The sequence below is a fragment of the Neovison vison genome, chromosome 5, assembly GCF_020171115.1.
Source record: "Neovison vison isolate M4711 chromosome 5, ASM_NN_V1, whole genome shotgun sequence".
Classification (NCBI taxonomy): Eukaryota; Metazoa; Chordata; class Mammalia; order Carnivora; family Mustelidae; genus Neogale; species Neogale vison.
This window is the reverse complement of record NC_058095.1, coordinates 47,276,132-47,298,562: the sequence shown is the minus strand read 5'-3', so window position 1 is coordinate 47,298,562 and position 22,431 is coordinate 47,276,132. Positions and strand designations below refer to the sequence as shown.

General features: G+C 43.2%; 1 protein-coding gene across 1 annotated transcript in view; it reads right to left on the bottom strand.

Moving 5' to 3' along the window:
• The window catches only part of SKAP1 (src kinase associated phosphoprotein 1), a 268,220-nt gene that overhangs the window by 13,465 nt on the left and 232,324 nt on the right, over positions 1-22,431 (bottom strand). The window contains exons 10-11 of the mRNA XM_044250249.1: positions 18,307-18,357; positions 9,731-9,831 (exon numbers count right to left, since the gene is read on the bottom strand). Of these exons, the coding sequence (XP_044106184.1) occupies positions 9,731-9,831; positions 18,307-18,357 (152 nt within the window). The remainder of the gene's footprint in view (positions 1-9,730; positions 9,832-18,306; positions 18,358-22,431) is intronic.

The following is a 22,431-nucleotide window of genomic DNA, read 5'->3' as shown; positions in this document are numbered from 1 at the left end:
GCTATGCGTTTATGAAAAGGAGCAGTATGTCTGCATGTGAACATCCACAGAGTAGAGCAAGCAAGCGTGTAAACTATAATGGGTATTTATAGGTGGAAAAAAAAAAGGTGCAAGGAATATTGGATGGGAACAAGCACACTGAGCCTGAAAAGGGTTTGCTTTTTTCCTACCCTCTTGGAATCCACGTCCAAGTTCTGCTAAGGTGTCCCATGGTTGCTGCGGCTCCTGTGAAAACTCAATCCTTTTCATGACAACAGATGGGGGATTTCACAGCCAGAAGACTCAGGAGGTCAACAGTTGAAAAGCAAGAGTTAGAAAGCGAGATCTTTATCGACATCAAAAACAATCCCACCAAGAAAACCCAGAACGATAGAAGGAGGAAAATATTTAAAGACACAGTAGGAAAAAAAAAAAGGGAGCCTTTATAAAAATGCAGGTTTAAAGTGTTTATGCTGTTGTATCAGCCTAGCTGCACCTTAGAATCTGCCATTTCATAAATAAAATACGGATGGCATAGACTATAATTTGGTGATAGCTACCCCAGGACATATCTAGATGCACTTGTGTTATTTTAATTAAATACTGCATTATGGTTTGTGACAACTACATAGCTACAGCGTAAATGAATTCGGAATTAAAGCGTTACTTAGGCATCCAGTAATTTTTGTTTCATTCCTCAGTTTTACAAAGCAAATAGCTATAAAATCAAGATGTTTGTTCATTTACAGATGGAGCAGGATTGTTGTTGCTGTTTTTTTCCTCCTTAATCCTCATGCACAAAAAGAAGACAGAGCTCAGAGTCTGGCTCCCAATACTCTCAGCTTATGAGCCACATCACAAAGAAAAACACATCCTCTTGACTATAATGTGAAATGCTGAATATTAATTGCTGGTATTATGCTTATCTTTCTAGCCGGGTTCTGTCTTTTAACAATTATTCCGATGGGCTGCAGTCTTGCACCGCCAGGAGATTTTTCTCCTTTGTTGAACAAACAGTTAAAACCTATTTGATTTCATTTTATTAAAAGAGAATCTTAAAGTTCACAATGCTCCTTGGAAGTTTTAGTATCTGGAACTCTTCCCCAAATATAGAATATTAGTGGGAACAGAGAAACTGCCAAAGCTCTTTGATTAAAAAAAAAAAAAAAGAATAAAAGAAAGACAAAAAAAAAAAAGACACACATATCTGCATCTAAAAGAAAAAAATATTTTTCATTCTGGCAATATTAGTGTTTCCTTAATGATACTGGAGAGGGCATTATAATTTGATATAATCAATTGGTTAGTTTAAATGTCACTTCGCTAGCAAATCATGAGAAAGGTTCAGAATAGTCTCATCTAACAGGCAAGGATTTTCACTCAAAATTAATATGGTAGGGTAAAAGGATTTTTGCTCAAATCTGAGGATTTAGTTGTATCTTTAATGTGTCATATGTCAAGATGAAAGTTTTTAAATAGCAAGTTTTCTGAAACTACTATTATTTCTAGTTTGAGAATCAATATAATCTTTTTATTAGCCCTTAAATACCATACGTCTGGCAACGTCTACTAATTCCAGCTTTTCTGGGTTCTAACCAATTACCCCAAGTGGCCCCCCTCACCTCCTGCCAACTAATCCTATAAACTGCATGGAAGTTACTCCCCTGTATGTTTGCAATGAGGTTATAATTTGCTTTTAACATTTTGCTCGTTTGGTTGGAGAGCTGGACCCATAGAATCCCCAGAAACGCTGGCAGACAGCGGTTTGGGGAGGCTGAGCTCCTTTTGAGAAAATAATTACACAGAAACAAAGCTTTTGTGACTCCTTTTAAATAGAGCATCTCACCGAAATGTCATCCAGCCTCTTTGGCAGATTAGTGAGGAGTTTATTACTAAATCTCTGTCTAATAAACGTGCAGTTGACTCTGGAGGAGCTGCTTGTTATAATACTGGCAGTGGGAAATGGAGGGAATGTCACAGTTAAAGACACAAATTTTCCCCATAATATATTCGAATGGAAACCTCTGAATCCAATACTACATGGGCATATCTAATAAATTCACAATATTTCAGTCTCAACAGCCTTCACCGGTTAGTTTTAAAGATTTATGTGGTAAAAAATCACTCAGTGATGAATATGGTTTATTCTGTGCAGTATTGGAGGTATAAGGAATTAAACTACCGTCTTTAACAGTGAATTTATTATTACCTCTGTCAAAAGACGAAGCCTTTAACAGCATTTGTTATAAATTCACTGCAAAATAAATGGCTGGAATTTTTTTACACTGGAGTTTGTAAAGCATCGGGCGATTCTGAGCATTAACCTAACCCTGCCATGGCTTAGATGGTTCTAGGTAAACAATTCTGTCTGGGCCTTGTAGTTAATTATCTGATCTGGGACTTTCCACCTGACTGAAAAGGGTGTGTGTGCGTGTGTGTGTGTGTGTGTATGTGTGTAGAAAGTGAAGACTCCTGTCTAGACAACAGTTTAAGAGTAAGTAAAGTAGAAAATGTGTTTTTTTTCCCCCTCTTTTTTAAAAGCTGGGTTTTATAATAAATGGCTAGGGTTTGGAGGATCAGGTTGATATGCAATGGGGCTCTTTTTAGCAGTTTTCTGTGCATGCATATGCACACACACACACACACACACACACACAGAGGCATCCTCTCCCTTTTGTCCTCTCTTGGAATGGGTGTCCCCTCATTTATAAAAATTACCTGGAAGGAATGAGGCTGCCAGGGTTTGTTCTAGACGATTGGTTCCTGTCTGGGGGAAAGGAATGGCCTCTACTGAATTTGACCGGTGTATGACCGTTGCCTTCCAGCTGACCCCAAATCCCATTCCCATCCTCCTAACTCTATAGACTCCCATTGGGGTTATTAATGAGAGAAAACACCATCATCATCATCATCTTCGTCATCACAGCACAGTGTTGACCTGCTTGTTAACATGAAATGGGGTGGTGGGGACAGGTTCTGCTTCTCTTTCATATCATCATAAATAAGAAAAGATATTTTCCGATGGTATCCCCTCACTGGCCCCCTTTGGTTAGGTCAGAGGTGAATGATTGCTCCTTGACAGGCACTGATCAGTTTCATCACACTGTTTGGGCAGCCTGCGCCCCAGGCCTATATTCCCCCCACTTACTCCCCAGAATTACCTCCCAAATAACCCCGCCCATCCCCCCACACAGCCAAGCTGAGGGTAATGGTGCCTGAGGAAGTCCTAAATGGACACTAGATGTCACCAAACACCTCCTTTCCCTCAGAGCCCTGAAATTAAAAAACCAAAAAAACCCCCAAAAAAACCAAAACAAAAAAAACCCCAACTAACCCAAACCCAAACCTTCATTTAAAGCAACTGGAGGAATTAACTTATCCGTTTTTATGAGGCTTTTATCACATTCAACTAAGCAGACTTAGGAGAGGAAGTACTGCTGCATTCAGATAATTTTTACAACATACAAATCTCTTATGGAGGGAACGGGGTCAAAAGAGGGGAAAGGTCTACATTCTTTAAGTTGTCTTTTGAGGGAGGAGGTGGAGAGCAGGGGGCCTTAAAAACCCCATGACAACAGACATGATGTTGTTAACACAGTCCAGGTGCTGGGAACAGACCTGTGGCCTTCAGGTAACAAGGAGTTGGGTGTGGAGCTAGGGTGCAGGCTAATTTTAAGTAGTTTTAACCATGCTGGAAGCTGAATGTCACTCAGGGTGACAAAGTCGGTCTATCCTCATCCTCAAAGGGCCCAAAGCGTCTGACGGCATCATGTGTTTGAAGTTAAACTTGACTTTGCCTGTAAGGCTCTCTGTTCCCATGTTAACTGCACCCGCAGAGAAGACAACCAAAATGCTGTGAGTTTGGTCCACGGGAACATCCTCCCACCCCAGCTAAGCCACCGACTAAGTAGAAACCTTCTGTGGTGCCCAGCTGATTGGTCCCAGGCTGACCTCCATGGGCGCAAGTGGCAGGTCAAATCTTGGAGGAGCCCAAGGCCAACTCATGAGGTACACAACATAAGCCCAAGAGATGTGGCTTGCTGACTCAGTTTGCCCTTAACAGAAGACCTCATGCAGGGACCTCTTCTGCTTTCTCGTCAACTGAGAAAGAGTTTTTCTTCCTCTCTCTAATTTGCCCCTATCTGCTGGACAGCTCATGTTGTCACTGTGAATTACTTCTGGAACAGGAGGCTTAATTTTTAAACAGCCATTTATTTAAGTTCTCTCACATAGTAGAACGGACGCCTTTATTACTTAGAAAGGAGGTTCCCTAGTGAGAGAGCTTGGAGCCAGGAAGAGAGTCTCTTCTCTGAAAGTTGGAACTTGCGACTCATCTTCTCGAAATAGAGGCATCTTATCTCACCTCCCTCTCTCCCACTTAAAATAAATGCCCACCTCGCTGCTGGTCCACAGAAGCACCTCGCGGTCTGCAGATCAAAGACCGCGGAGCCAGGGCCCGGTGCTCCCGCACGGAGGCTGCCTCAGCACCTGTCCTGTCATGCCTGGTGCCCAGGCTGAATGGATTTTTGGAGTACACCTGTTGTTGAACCCCTGCCAAGTACTGATGGCCACTAACCCCCAAATCACTTTTCCCCGCTGTTGATGTTTGGAATGTCAGACAGGACTGAGCAGCAGCCGGCGTGTATTTCAAACACAGCAGATGGATTTTTATATTAGCTCCTATTTCATGTTCAGGCAGAGCGACCGCCACACGAAAACCCGCAGCCTCGATGCTGCCGAGTTTGCTTCTGTGAGATTAATTCTGTGAAATTAATTGGGACAAGATTGAAAAGGAAATTAAAATGCAGCTGAGTGAACAGGCCTTTCAAACACCTTTCCTCCTGCTCTATTCAAACTTGGATTCTGCGGTGGTCGCTGGCGTCGTGGGAAGTAATTTACGAGAGGCAGGCTCTCCGGAGCCATCGGTTACGTATGAGGGGACCTGCACAGGCGCCGCAATCTGGAGCCACTGAAGAGCGCTAAACACCCTGCTGTGGCCTGAGCGGCGTCCCTGTGGGGGCCTGGGGGGGGGGAGGCTGGGGGAGGCGGAGCGGGGCTCAGGAAGAGCTGTTCAGAAATATCTGGGCCCAAAGTGAACGTGGGAACATCCGCTAGATGCGCAGATCTGCTTCATTATTAAAATCTCCCTTTAATATATTTTAAGGCCCAAATTGGAACTGGGTGAATTAAGTGGGCGTGAAACTGCATGGGGCCTAGGAATGTAGGGCCCTGTTAGGGGAGGTTCGCAGGGGTCCTGCTGACGGCTTCCTTTGGTTACTGTTTTGGAGCCTGGATACGTGGCTCCAGCTTCTCATCAAATGAGAAGTCTGAACAAAACCATCCATTAAAGTTGGGGACACAATCTCTCAGACCAGGAAGGGCTAGCTGGATTTCCATGTAGGCCTCTTCACTGGATGGTTTTCTATTTCCAAGTGAGACGATTTTGTGGTTTTGAGTGTCTTCGTGAAGAGTTTTTGGGCAGGACAGGCTACCTGTTTTTTCCTCTCTCACTTCACCAATGATTGATTGAACAACTAGTATGTACACAGCATTGACTTCAAAAGTTTACTTTATTGTTAGTGGAAAAGAGAGGACTATGATAATTGTTACTATTCCCTAGATGCCAGGCACTTCTCTACACAAATTCTCTAGTGCAAGCATCATAACCCCAGTGAATAGAATTTAGCCCAATTTCTACAGATGAGAAAACGGGAGATTAGCAGGATTAAGTGCCTTTGCTCAGGGTCACATAAGTAACTCATCTGTTATTGACCTGCTTCCTTAAGGATAGGCCAGATGATGGGTATTTGGTTATCTTTGGGGTGTATCTTTCTGGCCCAGCCAATCATCCTCTCTGGAAGTTTTATTTTAAAAAGGACAAATGGGGCACCTCGGTGGTTCAGTTGGTTAAGTATCAGACTCTTGTTTTTTCCAAGTCGTGAGACTGAGCCCTGTGTTGGGCTCTGTGCCTGGCGTGGAGCCTGCTTAAAATTCTCTCTCCCCTGACCCTCTCAGCCTATCCCCCCATTTGTGTTCTCTCTCAAAAATAAAATAAAATAAATAAAATAAAATAAAATAAGACAAAAGTTCTCTTTTTGGGATCATTCTTGCCCAAAGACCCTAGGCCCTAAAAGACTCTCCTGGCCCGAAGATTCTAGGATTCAAGGTTGGCTCATATTGGGGCAACCATTAAGAAAGAGCAGGGAGCAGCAGGAGCCCAAGAGTAAAGCCCAGACCCCACCAAGCTTCCCCATTGGGGGCCATTCTCTGTTCTCAACCTGGTCCCCTCCAATATTTCTTTTATCATACAAAAAGAGAGGGGGAAATCAGAGGCATTTTTGAGGGCCCAAAACAAGAGCTTATAATTGAAATGTTTAAATTAGTTTAATCTGAATAAATAAACACATTTTTGTGTGGAATTTCTTTTTTCTTTTTTTTAAAAAAGAATTTATTTATTTATTTTTTAAAGATTTTATTTATTTATTTGACAGAGATCACAAGTAGGCAGAGAGGCAGGCAGAGAGAGAGGGGGGAAGCAGGCTCCCTGCTGAGCAGAGAGCCCGATTCGGGGCTCGATCCCAGGACCCTGGGATCATGACCCTAGCTGAAGGCAGAGGCTTTAACCCACTGAGTCACCCAGGTGCCCAAGAATTTATTTATTTATTTGACAGAGAGAGATCATAAGGAGAGAGGCAGGCAGAGAGAGAGAGGAGGAAGTAGGCCCGATTCGGGACTTGATCCAGGACCCTGAGATCATGACCTGAGCCGAAGGCAGAGGCTTAACCCACTGAGTCACCCAGGTGCCCTGTGTGGAATTTCTTTAGCAATTTTGTGGTTGGAACTTGTGACTCATCTTATCATGTTTAGAACAGGAATGTTAGAGGTAGAAGGGACCTTAGAGGTTACCCAACACAACTCCCTCATTTTACAGGTAAAACTGTCCAGGTAAGCTAAGCCACACCCAGTTGCACCTTGCCTTGCATTTCTTTTCTTCTTCTTCTTCTTTTTTTTAAAAGATTTTATTTATCTATATGAGAGAGAGAAAGCACAAGAGCAGAGGGAGAGGAAGAAGCAGACTCTCCATCAAGCATGGAGCCCAATGCGGGGCTCCATCCCAGGACCTCAAGATCATGACCTGAGCCAAAGGCGGACACTTAACTTACTGAACCACCCAGTGAACCACCTATTTCCTATTGGTGGAAATAGACTTCTCCAGGTTCCTAATCCAGAGGGCCTTTCTTGTCTGACAAAGGTTTTACCAGCCATAGAGAATAGTAAAATGGAGATTTCTGGATACCATTTTTCTGGACTGACCTCCACTTGGGTCAGTTCTTTTCCTCCAGAAAAGGTGAGAGGTGGGCTGCGGCGTATAACCAACCGCAACAAAGGAAGCCAGTTGGGGCTAAAGCGGGATGTATTTAGGATTCACGTGAGAAAAAATTCCAGAGATTAGGAGTTGCTGCACGTCGGAACAGACAAACAGCTCATGGCAGAGGGATCTCCTTTTTCTGTCTGAATTGTTTCATTTGTGCTTCTTCGAGGCGAGGGAATGGATTGGGTGGCCTTTTAAGGTTCCTTCCTGTCCAAGGACTGTTATTGAGTTAGGTGATATAATAAAGGTAAATCCAATCCGAAATGCTCCCCAAGCCAACGTTAACTGGAACGAAGCTTTTATGAGGGAAACTCCTGTTGAGCTTCCAGCTTCTCATTTCCTCCTCTGACATGCAGGGATTCGCAGCATGCAGAAGGGAGGCAGCTGCTGTAGCTTTTGGGGGAAGAAATGCACTACTACCCGGCAAAGGATAAAAATAGACTGAAGACCTTCCAAACGGTGGAGAAAGAAACCAGACAGAAGCACAGCAGCAAGATATTTCTCCCTGAATCAAACTTTGATATATTAGCTTTCAGTACGGGAGGCGGAGAAGTGGGGATTGGTTAAAAAAGACAGGTGAGGAAGCCTCTCCATGTTCTTTGGTATCTCTTAAAAATACAACAGCCATGGTCCCCCGCCGATAGCTCTGTACTGCAGGGCAAGTCACCACACAGCCCCTTCTAAATGGAGGAAAGGGACCCCCAGTGTGAAGCCATTAACAAAGGCAAAAGACATGCAAAACAAACAAAATAATCATGACCGAAGAGAAGGCCAGCAGACAGTCTGGCTCTGTTCTCCCCTCCACCCCCACCCCTCCTGCTGCAGGCACCTCAGACAATGTAAACAGTTAATTTGTTCACCTGCAGGCTCTGGGCAAACAGAGGCCTGGTCACACCTGAGTGGATAACTCGATTACCCCTGTAATGCCAGCGTGGTAATGTACACAAATTCTATTACAAGGCAAACCTTGCTTTCGGGCATTTGAAATACCAATCAGGCCAATGTCCACTCCCTTCTTTGCTTCCAATTTATTCTTGGTGTATTGGAGCTGCACCAGAATGGCACTAGGATGGAGCAGAATTAGGACTCTGGAAGAAATCACTAGAAGACTGTGATCTCAGGCAGCAGGGCTTGAAGGCTTCCTACTCTTTTGCAAAAGGTTGGGTCTGCATTTGGTCCTCATTCCAAGGGGACTTGTTGCAACCCCTGAAAGGGGCCTTAAGTCAGCTTTGATCTGTTTCTAAGGACCTTGTGGTATCTTTCGAATTGAGACAAACCCTTGGCCACGGACAGAATAAAGATAAATGGCAAATGATGGGTTAATAACACAATGGATTTTCAACTTGCCTTTATGGAATCCACATACTCATTAATTAAAGAGCAAATGGTGCCAATTTCAAAAAATGTGCTTGTAGATATTGATTGACCCCATAGAGAAACATCTTTTTAGTAATTGAAACAACTTTTCAATTAAACAGAATCTGTTTCCTTAGCCCCCCTATACAGAATATGTACACTCTTTCTTTACAAAGGATGACGCCACTGATCCCATCAATGGTAGTCTGTGGGTTCTGAATCATCTTCACATTAGTGACAGATCTGCTATAATCTATCCTCTTATTTTTTTTCCCAATTCTTTTATAATCAACGACACTATTTGTGATATGGTTAGTTGGGGTTAGGGATTAACTTTATGGCTGAGGAAGAGAATACAGTTAGTTGGCTCTTATAGGGTTGTGTTCACTATCTTGGCCTTATTAGCACTTGCTCAAACCAACTGAGCTAACTAGCGCTGACTATCCCCCATCCTAATTCTATTACGGTCTTCTTTATCTGTGAATGACATAAGAAGGTGGTTTACCAAGCCAGAATGTTTTCAAGAGAATTACACAGTCATAAATTATGTACCAAATAATGACCTTTTAAGCACTGCAAGATCCTAAAAAGGATAAATTGATTGGTGTGGTTTTAGTGTTATATCTACTTTACTGCCTTTTGAAATTTGAAAATTAGCTCCTCAATGTGAATTTTCAATTAAACTTTTCCCTAACAATTATAAATCAATGGGAATTTACTTTATGTGGGAGGGAGCCATGTAATACACACAAGTGAAATGTATAACATGGAATAATTTTCTTATGGTGACTACATCATTGAGAATGAAAAGATCAATTTTGGGGGGAGGGCAGGAGGAGAGGGAGAGAGAGAATCTTAAGCAGGTTCCACACCCTATGTGGAGCCCGATGTCGGGTTCGCTCTCACAACCTTAAGGTCATGACCTGAGCTAAAATCAAAAGTCAGATGCTTAACAGACGGAGCCACCCAGGTGCCCCCCCCAAAATTGACTTTGGATCCAAGCCCCACACTCCATGTCCTTACCTTGCTCAGAATGTGGATGAGGTCACCCCTTTGGAAGGACAGTTCGTCTGGCTGGTCACCATGGCAATCCCAGAGGCCCTGGTAATAATTGGTATAGTCCACTGGTCAAAGAGAGGAGAAATCAAAGTTAAAAGGAGCTTTTTCCATGGAGCCCACATTTTTGCTGCAAGTGGAAACCAGGGTTCTAATATTGTCCCTAGGAAACCTAAGATCTGGGGGGGGGTGGGAGGAGAAACAGCCCAACACTCAACGTGAGCAAAGGACTGTGGGAAAAGGAGATCATTAACTAACATTGGATATTTACAGATTACCCTTGGTCAGACGTTATTCAATAATATGATAAATACCTTCATTTATTAATAAAAGAAAAACAGGCAGGTAATTTTTTACTTGGTTTGTACGTAAGCAGGACAGAGACTTCCTGATAGATAGTCTTGATCCAGGGCATCTAAACTATCTAGCGTTTCTCTTCAAAATGCATTTGAAGAAATGAGGTAAGTCTCTGACTTCGGCTTGTTTACTGAGAGGCTGAGTCAGCCAGCTGTGTCTGCATCACAGTCTCTCACATGTTGGTGTCTTCTGTCACACAGGAACTTCATCCTGGGCACTTCCCACTCAGGTACTAGGTGAGGTAATCCCGCAATAAATACGGTTACGAACAGCCCAGTCTTTAAGTGGAACCAAGGGGGGTGTCTCATCCATTATAACTAAATTCTGGGTGGGCTGGCCCTTTTCCAGCATCTCATTTGTAGGCCCTGAACATGCCTGCCAAGATTTATCTGCAAGCCCCCAGGGGGACAGAAACCAAAGTGATCTGCATTAAAAATGAGAGCAACTGAAGACTACAAACCAAGCTTTCGAAGCAGCTGGAGAGATTTACTGGGCTTCTCAGCAAGACTAGATGGCAGTGATGCCACAGGACAGCCATCGATTCTTAGCAGTGAAGAATCTGTATTGATCTTCTACCCGGAAAGGTTAAACACTAGAGCGCAAAGTGGGAGAGGATCTGGGGATCTGAATGGCAGGAGAGCGGATGTCCACTGGACCAGGGATGAGGTGGCCGTGCCCCTGTCCCTTAGGATGCTAATGGGTGAGAACGGTCAGCAAAGCACCTACCAAAAATGAGATTCTTGTTGATGGGAGTCAGGAGTCCTGGGTTCTAATTAAAATTCAAATGACTTTGGGGGACTGTATTTGTACCAGTTTCTACCCTTCCTTTAATTTGTTTGACCCTCCTATGAGGTGTGATAGAGCTGGTCACCGAGGATGGGAATAGATAGGGGAAGGCAGGTGGGCAGTGTGGGTGGACAGACACACTTGCTATGTTTGCTTTTTAAAAAATTTTTTTTTTTAAGATTTTATTTATTTATTTGACAGAGAGAAATCACAAGTAGACAGAGAGGCAGGCAGAGAGAGAGAGAGGGAAGCAGGCTCCCTGCTGAGCAGAGAGCCCGATGCGGGACTCGATCCCAGGACCCTGAGATCATGACCTGAGCCGAAGGCAGCGGCTTAACCCACTGAGCCAATTTGTTCCTAACGTATCAGCGATTCAAATAAAAAAGGCACAGGAGAATAGAACTTTAGTAGGAATCTTAAAGTGCACAAAAATCAAGGAGGGACAGATTCATTTAATCAAGACTTAGATGTTGCAAAGAGAAGTAAACATGTTAACCATATAGAAATGAGGCGTGTTTTCTTTCACGAAGATAATTGTTTGTATATGCAATAAACAACAGAGGGCAGCAAACAAGACAACCATGCTGGAATCCACAGAGTTAAGGATGTATTCGGAAGAAAAATACATTGGGAGAAAAATGCTAACTATTGGAAAGGCAAGGCATGTATCTGGGGGGACACCAGGGCATGAAATAATAGGGAAATATCAGTCCCTGAAGAGTGAAAATAGTTTTCCCAGAGGATATATTAATGTATTTTTAGTCATAATGGAGTTGATTAATCACATGAAGCTTCTGACAAAATTAGAAATGAAAAAAATATAATATATATGAAAAGTATATATATGTATATGCAAATATACATATATATATATATTTTTAAAGATTTTATTTATTTATTTGTCAGAGAGAGCACAGGCAGGGGGAGCAGGCAAGGAGCCCAGTGCTGGACTTGAACCCAGGACCTGGGATCATAACCTGAGCTGAAAGCAGACGCTTAACTGACTGAGCCACCCAGGTGTCTCTATATGTACATATATTTTAAAGATGTTATTTATTTATTTATTTGCGAGAGAGTTAGAGAGAGAAAGCACAAGCAGGGGTAGCAACAGACAAAGGGAGAAGCAGGCTCCTCGCTGAGCAAGGAGGCCAACGAGGGGTTTGATCCCAGGAACCTGGGATCAAGACCTGAGCTGAACACAGATGCGTAACTGAGTGAGGCGCCCAGGCATCCCAGAAATGAAAAATATATTGATGTCAATAGTCCTTATACATTTATATATTATAGAGAAAATAATTTTATAAAACTAGATTTTTAAAACACAACTTGATATTTCTGAATGGTAAGAAGACTAGCAACATTGTCTTGGCTTTGTCTGGTTTAGCAGATGGTCACTGTGGGGTACCAGTCTCCTTTTGCCTGGAAATGCTCCTAAGATTATGAGTACTTTTCAGGTATATATGTAAAAAGTGACTTAATATTGGGCATATAAGACACCGGAGGAGAATATTTGGAAACAGACCTATTCTAAAAGCAATATAGATCGTAGGGAAAGTAAGACGCTAGGAAGAAAACAAGAGCCTTCCAGGAAAAATTACAGAAAATGCCTCTGGTTCTTCATAAGCTAAAAGCTAGAAGAAAATAGAGCTCAGGAATCTGGCTGTTCGTTTACCGAGCCCAAGACCCAGAAATGTCAGAGCTAGAACTAGAAAGTACAGCTTTGAAAAAATAAGCAGAATGAAGGGTTAAACCTGGAGACTCGCTGTCCAGACACAGGCATTCACGTACCAGGGAAATCAGTGAGGAGGACCGTCTTAGCTGTACCAGATTGGAGCTGGTGTTGCAGACTCCCTGTTGTACACAGGTGTGACTTGCATTTATGTGTGTGCGTGCACACAACTTCTCTACATTCATTCCTCAGCATTCAGCAGACATGTCCACAGTGCTTACTAAGTGCCTGGGACCGTGCGGGAGGCCGGGAATTCCACCTTGGCCACATACGGTCTCTGCTCTCCGGGTTCCCGTCCAGTGGGGGGAGGCACTGTGAAACAGAGCCGTGACGATATTTACTTATCTACGACCGTGGTATGTCTTCAAAGGGGAGGTTGAGGGTGCTGTGTAGAACAGGGAAGCTAACTTCATGGAAGGCTTCCCGGAAACTTTGGTTGTGTTATAAACACCTGACTAAGATCCGGTGTTATTTAAAGATCGTGAAGGGGGAGGGGGCACAAGGTAAGGTGGAAGAGGGCTTCATTCCTGATCTTTTGTCTCTGGAAGAGCTTGAAGTTCTGGAAGTTTGCAGGGGCAGTTCTGCTTCTCCCTAAATTTGCCCAGGTCACTCTATAAGCAAGGGAATGCCCGAGGAGACTGATGTCCTTAGACCAGTGAGGAATTGGGAGCCCGAGAGAGTATTTCCTCTGTGGACTGGATGGAGGTTCCTTCAGGTCTACACGACTCTAGCAGCAGTCTGAGATCAGACATAGTGCAGCATTCTGACCATTTAATTAATTCAAAGCATCCTCATTCTCATTTTGAGGACATTATTCCATCTAATTATTTTTTTTTCCAGTCTGTCCATTTGGAATGAAAAACAAAAGAATAAAGCTTAATGCCAGCATTTCTCAATGTCTCTCCAAAAAAAACCGTAACTTTGCACTAAATAAAGCCTGGTAATTCAAAAGCAAAGCACTAATATATTCAGCATAAAACAGACAGAGGACCTAGAGCAATAATGACACCACTAATAACTAAAACAGTTATAACAATTAACAACAATTACAATGATAGAGAAGCTAATGGTATGATCACTGCATTTAAATTGCCAGCAGAGCTGAGGAGGACTTTTTCTAGAGGAAAAAAAAAGGGGGGGGGGCAACATCTTATTTTCTTTATCTCATATAAGAGAAGCTAAGCTCCCAGCAAACAAAATGTCATAGGAAGAATAGCAACAGTCTAAGTTTAAAAATACATTGTTTTTCTCTCTTCTCTAGGTATTTATTGCAAAGCATTTGCCATTGCACAGCAAGTTCTTTATAACCAGTAAGAGTCCCTTCTCGTTACAGACCAGGACACCTTTCTGCCTGTCCTCCTCCTTGGGGCCAACAGAACTTGACTGGGTTCTTTCCAGCCTTCGTATGTCACCTTGGATTTTTGCTGGGGAGATGCTGTGTAGCTCCAGAATTCAAGCTGTGACCAAGGAAAAGAGGCTCAAAGGCAGGTCAGCATGTTGTTTACATTTGCTTGATGAGCAAAAGGGCTGTGCTAATGAGGCCCAGCTATGGGAGCAACTACTTAACAAATTATGAAAAAGAGAGACAGAATGAGAAGACGGAGAAAGCCAGTCCTTGCTAGACCATGGGTAGGTGAGAAGTGGACAGAGAAGGCCATGGCAGTGACCCACTGGAAGGGACTTGGCCAGGCCGGAGAAGTCCACGGAGAAGGGACTTGGCCAGGCCGGAGAAGTCTCTAGGATATCAGGCAGACCCAGCCTGATAGCTTACTATTTGGTTTCTTACCCTCTCTAGGATATCAGGCAGACCCAGCCTGATAGCTTACTATTTCAGAATGAAAGGCATAAAGAAACTTGCCAGGACGTCTGGGTGGCTCAGTTAGTTGTGTCTGTCTTCAGCTCTGGTGTATGATCTCAGGGTCCTGGGATCGAGTCCTGAGTGGGGCTCCCTGCTCAGCGAGGAGTCTGTTTCTCCTTCTCCCTCTGCCTTCTTCCCCACGCTCATGCACACTCTCTCAAATAAATAAATAAATAAATAAAATCTTAAAAAAAGAAAGAAAAAAAAAACCCAACAAGGGGCACCTGGGTGGCTAGTGGGTTGAGCCTCTCTGCCTTTGGCTCAGGTCATGGTCTCAGGGTCCTGGGATCGAGCCCCTCGTTGGGCTCTCTGCTCAGCCGGGAGCCTGCTTCCCCCTCTGCCTGCCTGTCTGCCTACTTGTGATCTCTTTCTCTCTGTCAAATAAATAAATAAATAAATAAATAAAATCTTAACAACAACAACAACAACCGAAACGAAATTCACCAAACTCCACTTTAATTTTGAGTTTTGAAATCTCCATGGTCCTTAAGGTTTTTTTTTTAAAGATTTTAATTTATTTATTTGATAGACAGAGAGAGATCACAAGTAGGTGGAGAGGCAGGCAGACAGAGAGGGGGAAGCAGGCTCCCTCCTGAGCAGAGAACCCGATCCGGGGCTCGATTCCAGGACCCTGAGATCACGACCTGAGCCAAAGGCAGAGGCTTAACCCACTGAGCCACCCAGGTGCCCCTATGGTCCTGAAGGGTTTTTTTTTTTTTTTTTTTTTTTTGGTCCTGAAGGTTTTAAGTACGATCCTGACCTGGAGAACACTCACAGATCCTGATCTCGGTCTCCTCTGCTCTGCCGAAGGATCGGAGCCAAAATTGGGCCATAATTGTAGCTGGGGGATGCTCACTTCCTGTTTGGTCTTGGGAAGCAGGTTTCAAAAAGCAAGAGCTGCAAAAACCTCTGTGTGTCCCTGTTTCTTTCGTGGAATCGCTCCACTGGTGTGTGCGCTAACCCATGGAGAGGAGCCATGGTGGTGGGGGGGTCATCGGTGCCCACGTTTCCGTCCTGCAGAAATTACCGCTTCTCGGCTCCTTTTTGGTGGAGTTTGCCCACGGTTTTAGAGTGAAATCAACCAGTTTGGAGATCTTCCCTGGTCAGATATTTGGGGTGTCTACGGATGAGCTGTGCCTCCAGCCCTGCTTTTTATTCGACACGGCTGACCCGAGCCAGTGGCCGGGTGTTTTCATACAAACAGCACAGAACGGGTGTTCTTTTCGGTTACCTGGACGTTGCCCTCTCGTGACAGGGAAGGGAGATAAGCTCTCATCACGGAAGACTCTTAGTGTTAGACTGTTAGGCTGATGGGCTGCGATTTAGTGGGGATGTGAGGTGTTGAAGAGTCACTCATTAAAATAACCCTGTTACTAACAGTCATGCTGTAAAGTGAGCTCGCTATGGATTGAACAATCAATACTACAAGGCTCTGATAGATTTTCTAGGTAACAGAATAAAATAAAAGAAATTACATCTTACAGGGTCATTAACACCCAATGAGGATAAACTGAATTCCTCCCCCCGCCTTCTGATAAGATCTAGCTGGGCTTTAAAAATGTTAGTAATTCTATCATGGGAGATCACAGCATTTCTGGGAACAAGATCCCTGGAAGAGTTCTGGAGATCAATATGTGGATTTTAAAGGTAGTCATGATTCCAGGGTCCGCATCGAGCTCTCTGCTCCTCGGGGAGCCTGCCTCCCCCTCCCTCTCTCTCTGCCTGCCTCTCTGCCTACTTGTGATCTCTGTCTGTCAAATAAATAAATAAAATCTTAAAAAAAAAAAAAAAAAGGTAACCCTGCTAGCCATAGTACCTTCTAGGAGAATATTCCTGCCCCCTCACTCCCCCCACCCCAAACCCTGCCAAAGACACGTGACACTTGAGAAAGAAACGAAGTGAACCAAACTTGTGTAGTTGGTCTATTCCATAAGAAAGCACATTGTCCTAGAGTTCCCTTTTATATGCCTTCAAGGGCCTGCCTACACTTTCCTTGGACCTGTCTATTTTATAGTTATAAAGCTAAGTGATGACATTTGGGTGCTCCATATTTGTTGCCATTTCTATAGCTCCTTTGGAGAAAAGGCACTGTATATATTCAATAAATAAATAAGTAAACACAAATAATAAAAATTCCTGTCTCAGATTCTGCAGAGAGAGCAAAAAGTCCTCTGTTTTTTAATCACTAAGTCACCAATCATTATAACTGGTGGAAAGTATAAACCATAGAAACATATTTAGAGCTCACCACACTTTAACACCTATTCTGGCGGCAGGAAACATAAGGAACAAAAGGTGTTTTTTGTTGTTGTTCTTTTTTTTTTTTTTTTTTTTAACTTACTTGAAATAGAGCTGTTGGAACACTTAAGAATTAAATCTCCCCTCACCACCCTCCCCCCACCCGAGATAGAACAGTAGAAAGAAAGGCTGAAAGAAGAAATGTGATGAGGGAGGAGTCTGAAACTGAATTTTAGACTCTTGCCAGAGACTGCTGCTTCCGGAATGGAATTTACTATAAAGCTGGCCACAGGAAGTTTATAGTTACCCCACTCAAGCTGTTCATATGAAGTGTTTCTTTCCTGCACTGGTGATGGAAGTTGGTTGAGAAAAGACATGGGACATAGTTTGGTCAGAAAACAGATTTGCTGTTACAATTCTGCACAGCGAGTAGGAAACAGCAGAAAATATGTTTCAGGATGGACTTAATTATATGGGCTCATTGTTACGAGGTGGTAGCTATGCTTATCCTGGAAAAATACTCATGCCAGTTCTTTCTTTTTCTCCTGCTACGGCACCTGACTTCTGATGATGCCTCTTCTCCCTGGAAGGAGTTGGGCACTGAAGAAGTTAGGTCCTTCACTAAAGCTGTTAGATATTCGCCTCCCACAGAGCACAAACCTTAGGGGTAGGGGGACATGCTGAGGCATAACAGAGAGAAGAAACAGCAAAAGATGGGAAGAAGAGGAGAATGGGAAAAGGAAGGGCCAAGGGAATGGGGAGGGACCAGGGAGGGAGAGTTGGGATGAACTCCTAGGCTTAAGACTTTCATAGAATCTCTAAGAAAAAAAATCAGCTAGTATTTGTATCAGCCACAGTTTAGGCTCTGCTGATGGGATGAATGTCCTTGAGGTGGTCCATGCAATTCATATTCCTTCACCGACAAGGATGGAATAGGTCCTTGGTCCACTTAAGGAGGCTTTGGAGGGGCATCTGACCTTAGAAAAGGATAGGTTCACTAACTGCCTGAAGCATGGCTAACAGTCTGGGATGAATAAGATGCAATCTTGTATTCAACAAACCTGTTACATATTCATTTCCAAATGTGCCTGGAATCAAACCAGGCCATCAGAAGTCAGCATCACCCAGCAGTTCTATCCTTCACCCCACGTTCACTTTTCAGATCTGACACATTTCCATTCCCCTCTGAACTTGCAATCTCCGGGCCTCTCGGAGAGGAGACATTTCCATTCTTTCCATTCTCAATCCTCTGATCTCTTAGAGATGAGGCAATTCTATTTTCACTGTACTGATTTAGGAAATACTGATAGGAAAAAATAAATATCTGGTTTGGTTTCTTACCCTCTCTAGGATAAATCTTAATGGTTCTGGGAACATTAATTAAGGTGAGTGGCTGCTTTGAAGGTTGAGATATTTCCCTATCCCGTCATCTTCTCTGGGGCTTTTGGGGTCAACACACCAGCAGCCTCTTAATTAGTGAGCCCGGTAATGTTTGTAGTCTGAAGAAAGGTGCCATCTCTAGTCAGGAGCCCGAACAGCCTACTCAGTGCCTGTATATTTGGGAAGCTCTCATACCTCCTTTACGTGGAGTGCCGTTCTCATCCTCTTCTAGGTCACGCTCTTCCTCTGAGGGGATAAACATGATCAGCATTAGCGATTAGTGGTTGCTGGTCTCATGTTCTTTATACTGGTGGGTCTTCTTTCTCAGAGCTCATCATGCTCTTTTCAAGGCAATAATTGTTCTTTTTTTTTTTTTTTCCCTTAAATCATCTCACATCTTCAAATGGGCCCTCTGCTTCCCTCCCCATTCATTCACTCATAAATGTTTTCAAGCGCTTACTATCTTCAAGACGCTACACTAGCAACTGGAGATGCAACGATGGACAAGCCTGGCAAGGTCCCTGCCCTTGTGGAGTTTTCAGTCCACTGGATTATTTACTGAGGCACCTATTCCTAGAATTGTGATCCTTTCTTTCAAGCTCTATTTCTCCTTTCCTTCTAGAATTCTCTTCTAAATGTACTGTGTCTGTGTAAGCATCTAGAGTTATGGTGTATACGTGTGTGTGTGTGTGTGTGTGTGTGTGTGTATGTGTGTGTGTCTCTAAGCATGTGTTTAACCCCTCCATGATTAATTAGTCCTTAATGTATCAAGTTTTGTTCAGCTGTAGCAGAAGCTGGTCATGTAGGTAATTTTATGTTTCTAGTACTTGAGGGTTGTAGTTATCTTTCTACTGTTGTGATTCAGGCTGCCTTGTTCATTAGAGTGTAAGCTCCTGAAGGCAGTTGGAATGGTCTTTTAATTAATTGCTGCAGGTACACAATGGGTTCTAAGTCAGTGCTATTGTCTAACTCCAATCGAGTGTTTAGATGGTCAAAGTCACAACATGATTGGCCCGTTTCTTACCCTCATTAACCTGTTTCGTCTCAGACTTCATACTACAGGATAACGTGGGAATTGAGCCTTTATAAAGAAAGTGTGAGTACCAGAATCATATTAAGCCATTTTATATGTGGAGTAAGATGAGAAAAACACAGTTGTTGTTCTACTTTTCATCATTTCTGTGCATCCCGTTCCCCCACATACACAATAAATGGGGTATAATAAGCAACATTCTGAGGATTGAATACTTAAGTGTTTTTTGGTCCACATTTACTTTCTCTTCCTGGGTCTTGGGGCACTCATTTGGCTTGTTTCCCCATCGTATGACACTAAATGAAACTTTTGAGGAGATATCCTAGGGACAGTTCCTTTTTTTTTTTTTTAAATGTAAGTTTTATAAAGGAGTATGAATTCTGGTATGTCAGCATGGGAGAAGTAAACTCTGAGCTCATAAGTAAGAAGAAACAGCACAACCATATGTTAGAGCACTATAGAACATTAACACTTTGTTAATCGATTTCACATACAAAATGATACAATTTTCCTGCAAAAATAAAAATTAAGGGATTGATGTTCTGGGGAAATGAGTCATATGTCACCCAGATTAAAAAATAATATCATATATCTAATATATATTTGCCTTACAAGAGTCTGTGGGGAAAGAACTCAACTCTTCTTACCTTCATGTATGGCCTCACAGCACAGCATTCCTACTTACCACCTGTAGTGCTCCCCACCCCCCACCATGAGGAATAAAGATGTGAGATAATGGAGGAGTGAAATCAAATATCGGAAATAGACTTGCTGAAATAAATCACGTTAAACACCATTCTTTGCACATTGTCTTCCTGTTACTTGCCCACTTCTTCCTTGCTCTGTCCTGATGCTTCTCCTTTTTGACATGGGACGGATTTCCCAGGATTGAAAACACTAAAAGAAGAGTTGGTATGGCCTCGGTTTTAGAGATACCCAATAATTTGGACAGGGAGCATCGCTTCTGCTGATACCAAACAACTCAGTCACAAAGACCAACAATTTCCTGTGCTTAGGCACTTTTGCAGAGACGGTTTATTCTACCTCTGCTGTCTGTGCACAGATGTCTCTTCCTCCCAATTCTAATCAATGTAAATTGGGTCAGATCTCCGCTGTGAATTACAAATTGGATCTGAAGTTGGAGGGTCACTGTGCCTGCGACTCCACCTCCTTCCCACCACCATTAGATGGGAAACTACACCAAAGATCTTTTCTAAATAAATCAGACTTTATTGTAAAACTCGGCCACTGACGAGACATAACCTCATTAGCATTGATTTTAAAATAAATTATTGAAAGTGGCTTGCCTGCTCTTTGCATTTGTAAAATAGGAGAATGTAAATGTATTTGCAATGATAAAAATAAAAACTAAACTTGATTCCTTTATCCTTTCAGGCAACAGCACTTAATTTAGGCATGGTACAGAAATGGGAAAAATAAAAATCTGTTCTATGCTGTTCAATTCCAGACCAGATACTCTGATTACCACTGCGCCTGTGGAGTCACCTAGAAGGAAAGCAGAACACTGGCCATAGGTCTTATATATCATTCACCACCATTACTGAGCTCTTCTGTGATGGATGTGAAGAGGGAAGCTCTAATGCCCACATCTGTTCTACCTGACGTTGACCTTCCCGGGTGGCTGAAAGTGGGCTCAAGTCAAGAAGCCTAGCTACGGGTGCGAGAGGCTGGGTGCTGTGCCTTTGAAAGGGTGAGTACGGAGGTACCATGGAGAGTATGAAGGCACTGCTCTCCAAGCTGGTGGGAAAGGCAGCAACTCTCGGCACCTTCCCAGCGGCAGAAAGCACAATACAGAGAGGCAGACGCTCTACCTCGGATCCTGCGATGAGATCAGACTGGCATCTTTCAAACTCCAAAGTCAAGAAAACCAATCACGTGACAACAGAAAGAAATGTCTCTTTGCTCACGAAAGAGGGCGGGTTAAACAGCTAGATTTCTCTCTCTCTCTCTTCCTTTTTTCATCTGTGAAATGAACCTTCCATTTTAAAGAGATTATTTTGAAAAAAATTTTTTTTCTTTAGGCTAAAGAGCTTGTTGAACTTCTTTATAAGAATATTATTAGGCATTTTAGCATTACACCTCCTGGAATACATCTTCATTTAAGAGAGAATTAAAATTTATGTGCTAGCTCAACTTTAAACAGTAATAGATTATAATGGTCCTCGCTCCTAACAGGGCATAGGGGACCCCAACCTTACATAGGTTTTAAACAAATTAACCTCTAAAGATTACTGTCCACTTATTACATTAAATGCTCTACTTGATTCCCAAATATCTCATCTCAACTGGGAAAACAGTTGAGGAAGATTCTGTGAGCTGTGCGAACATGTGAGAGAACCACGGGGCATCACAAATGAGCCTCAGTATCCAGAGAGTTGATTTCAATCAACACTCTTGGCACAATGTCAGGGACACTAATGAGAGGCTGAAAGGAACAGGACATTGACTCCATGGCGGAAGCACGGAGAGGAGCCAGCTTCCCATGACATCTCTGGCATCGGCTGGACTGAGAACAACGCAGGAAAAAATGACTGGATCCGAAAGAGGGAAATCACTTCCCCCAAACAAAGCAAGGTGACAGAAGCTTTAAAAAAAAAATGCCACATGTATCAACGTGCAACCAGATGTCAAGGTGCTTTGGTGACAGATGCAACAGAAATGCAGATAGACTCGGAGTACGGAGACCGCACGCGGTAAAGCGGAAACGGAAGGCGCTCCACAGCAGGCGCAGATACACCATAAATCTGTGGAGGCTACAGCCCTTCTTCAGACAACGCGGAAAATATGAGCAAGATGCTAATAACACACTTAATCCTCTGTTGTGTAGTTTTTAATCTCAACTGTTGCCTCAGAATATTTGCATCTTATCTCTGTGGTGTGGGCCTTGACGTACACGATATTAAATCCAATTTGTGCTAACTGCAACACTTGGAATGCGCTGAATTTAATTTCACAAATAATAATTGAGCACCTACTAACGGGAGGAGAAAGGCTTGAATGCAAATCACCGTTGGAAGGGCTGGAACGGAGCTCAGTTCCGCTTCCGTGTCTGGGAGGGCGTCACTCAGGAGCCATGTTTGAGCGGAAGGCGTTGGGTTTCACGGGCTGAGCTCAGGGAGGGTGTTCTGGGTGAAAAAAGCCCCAGCACGATTCTGGCTCTGGCGCTGGCCAAACAGCACCTTGTGGCCGGGGCCCAGGGTGCATGGGAATGAGAGACAGAAAGAGCCAGGAAGCTCAGGTTGTTTTTCCGTGAAACTGAAAATCCC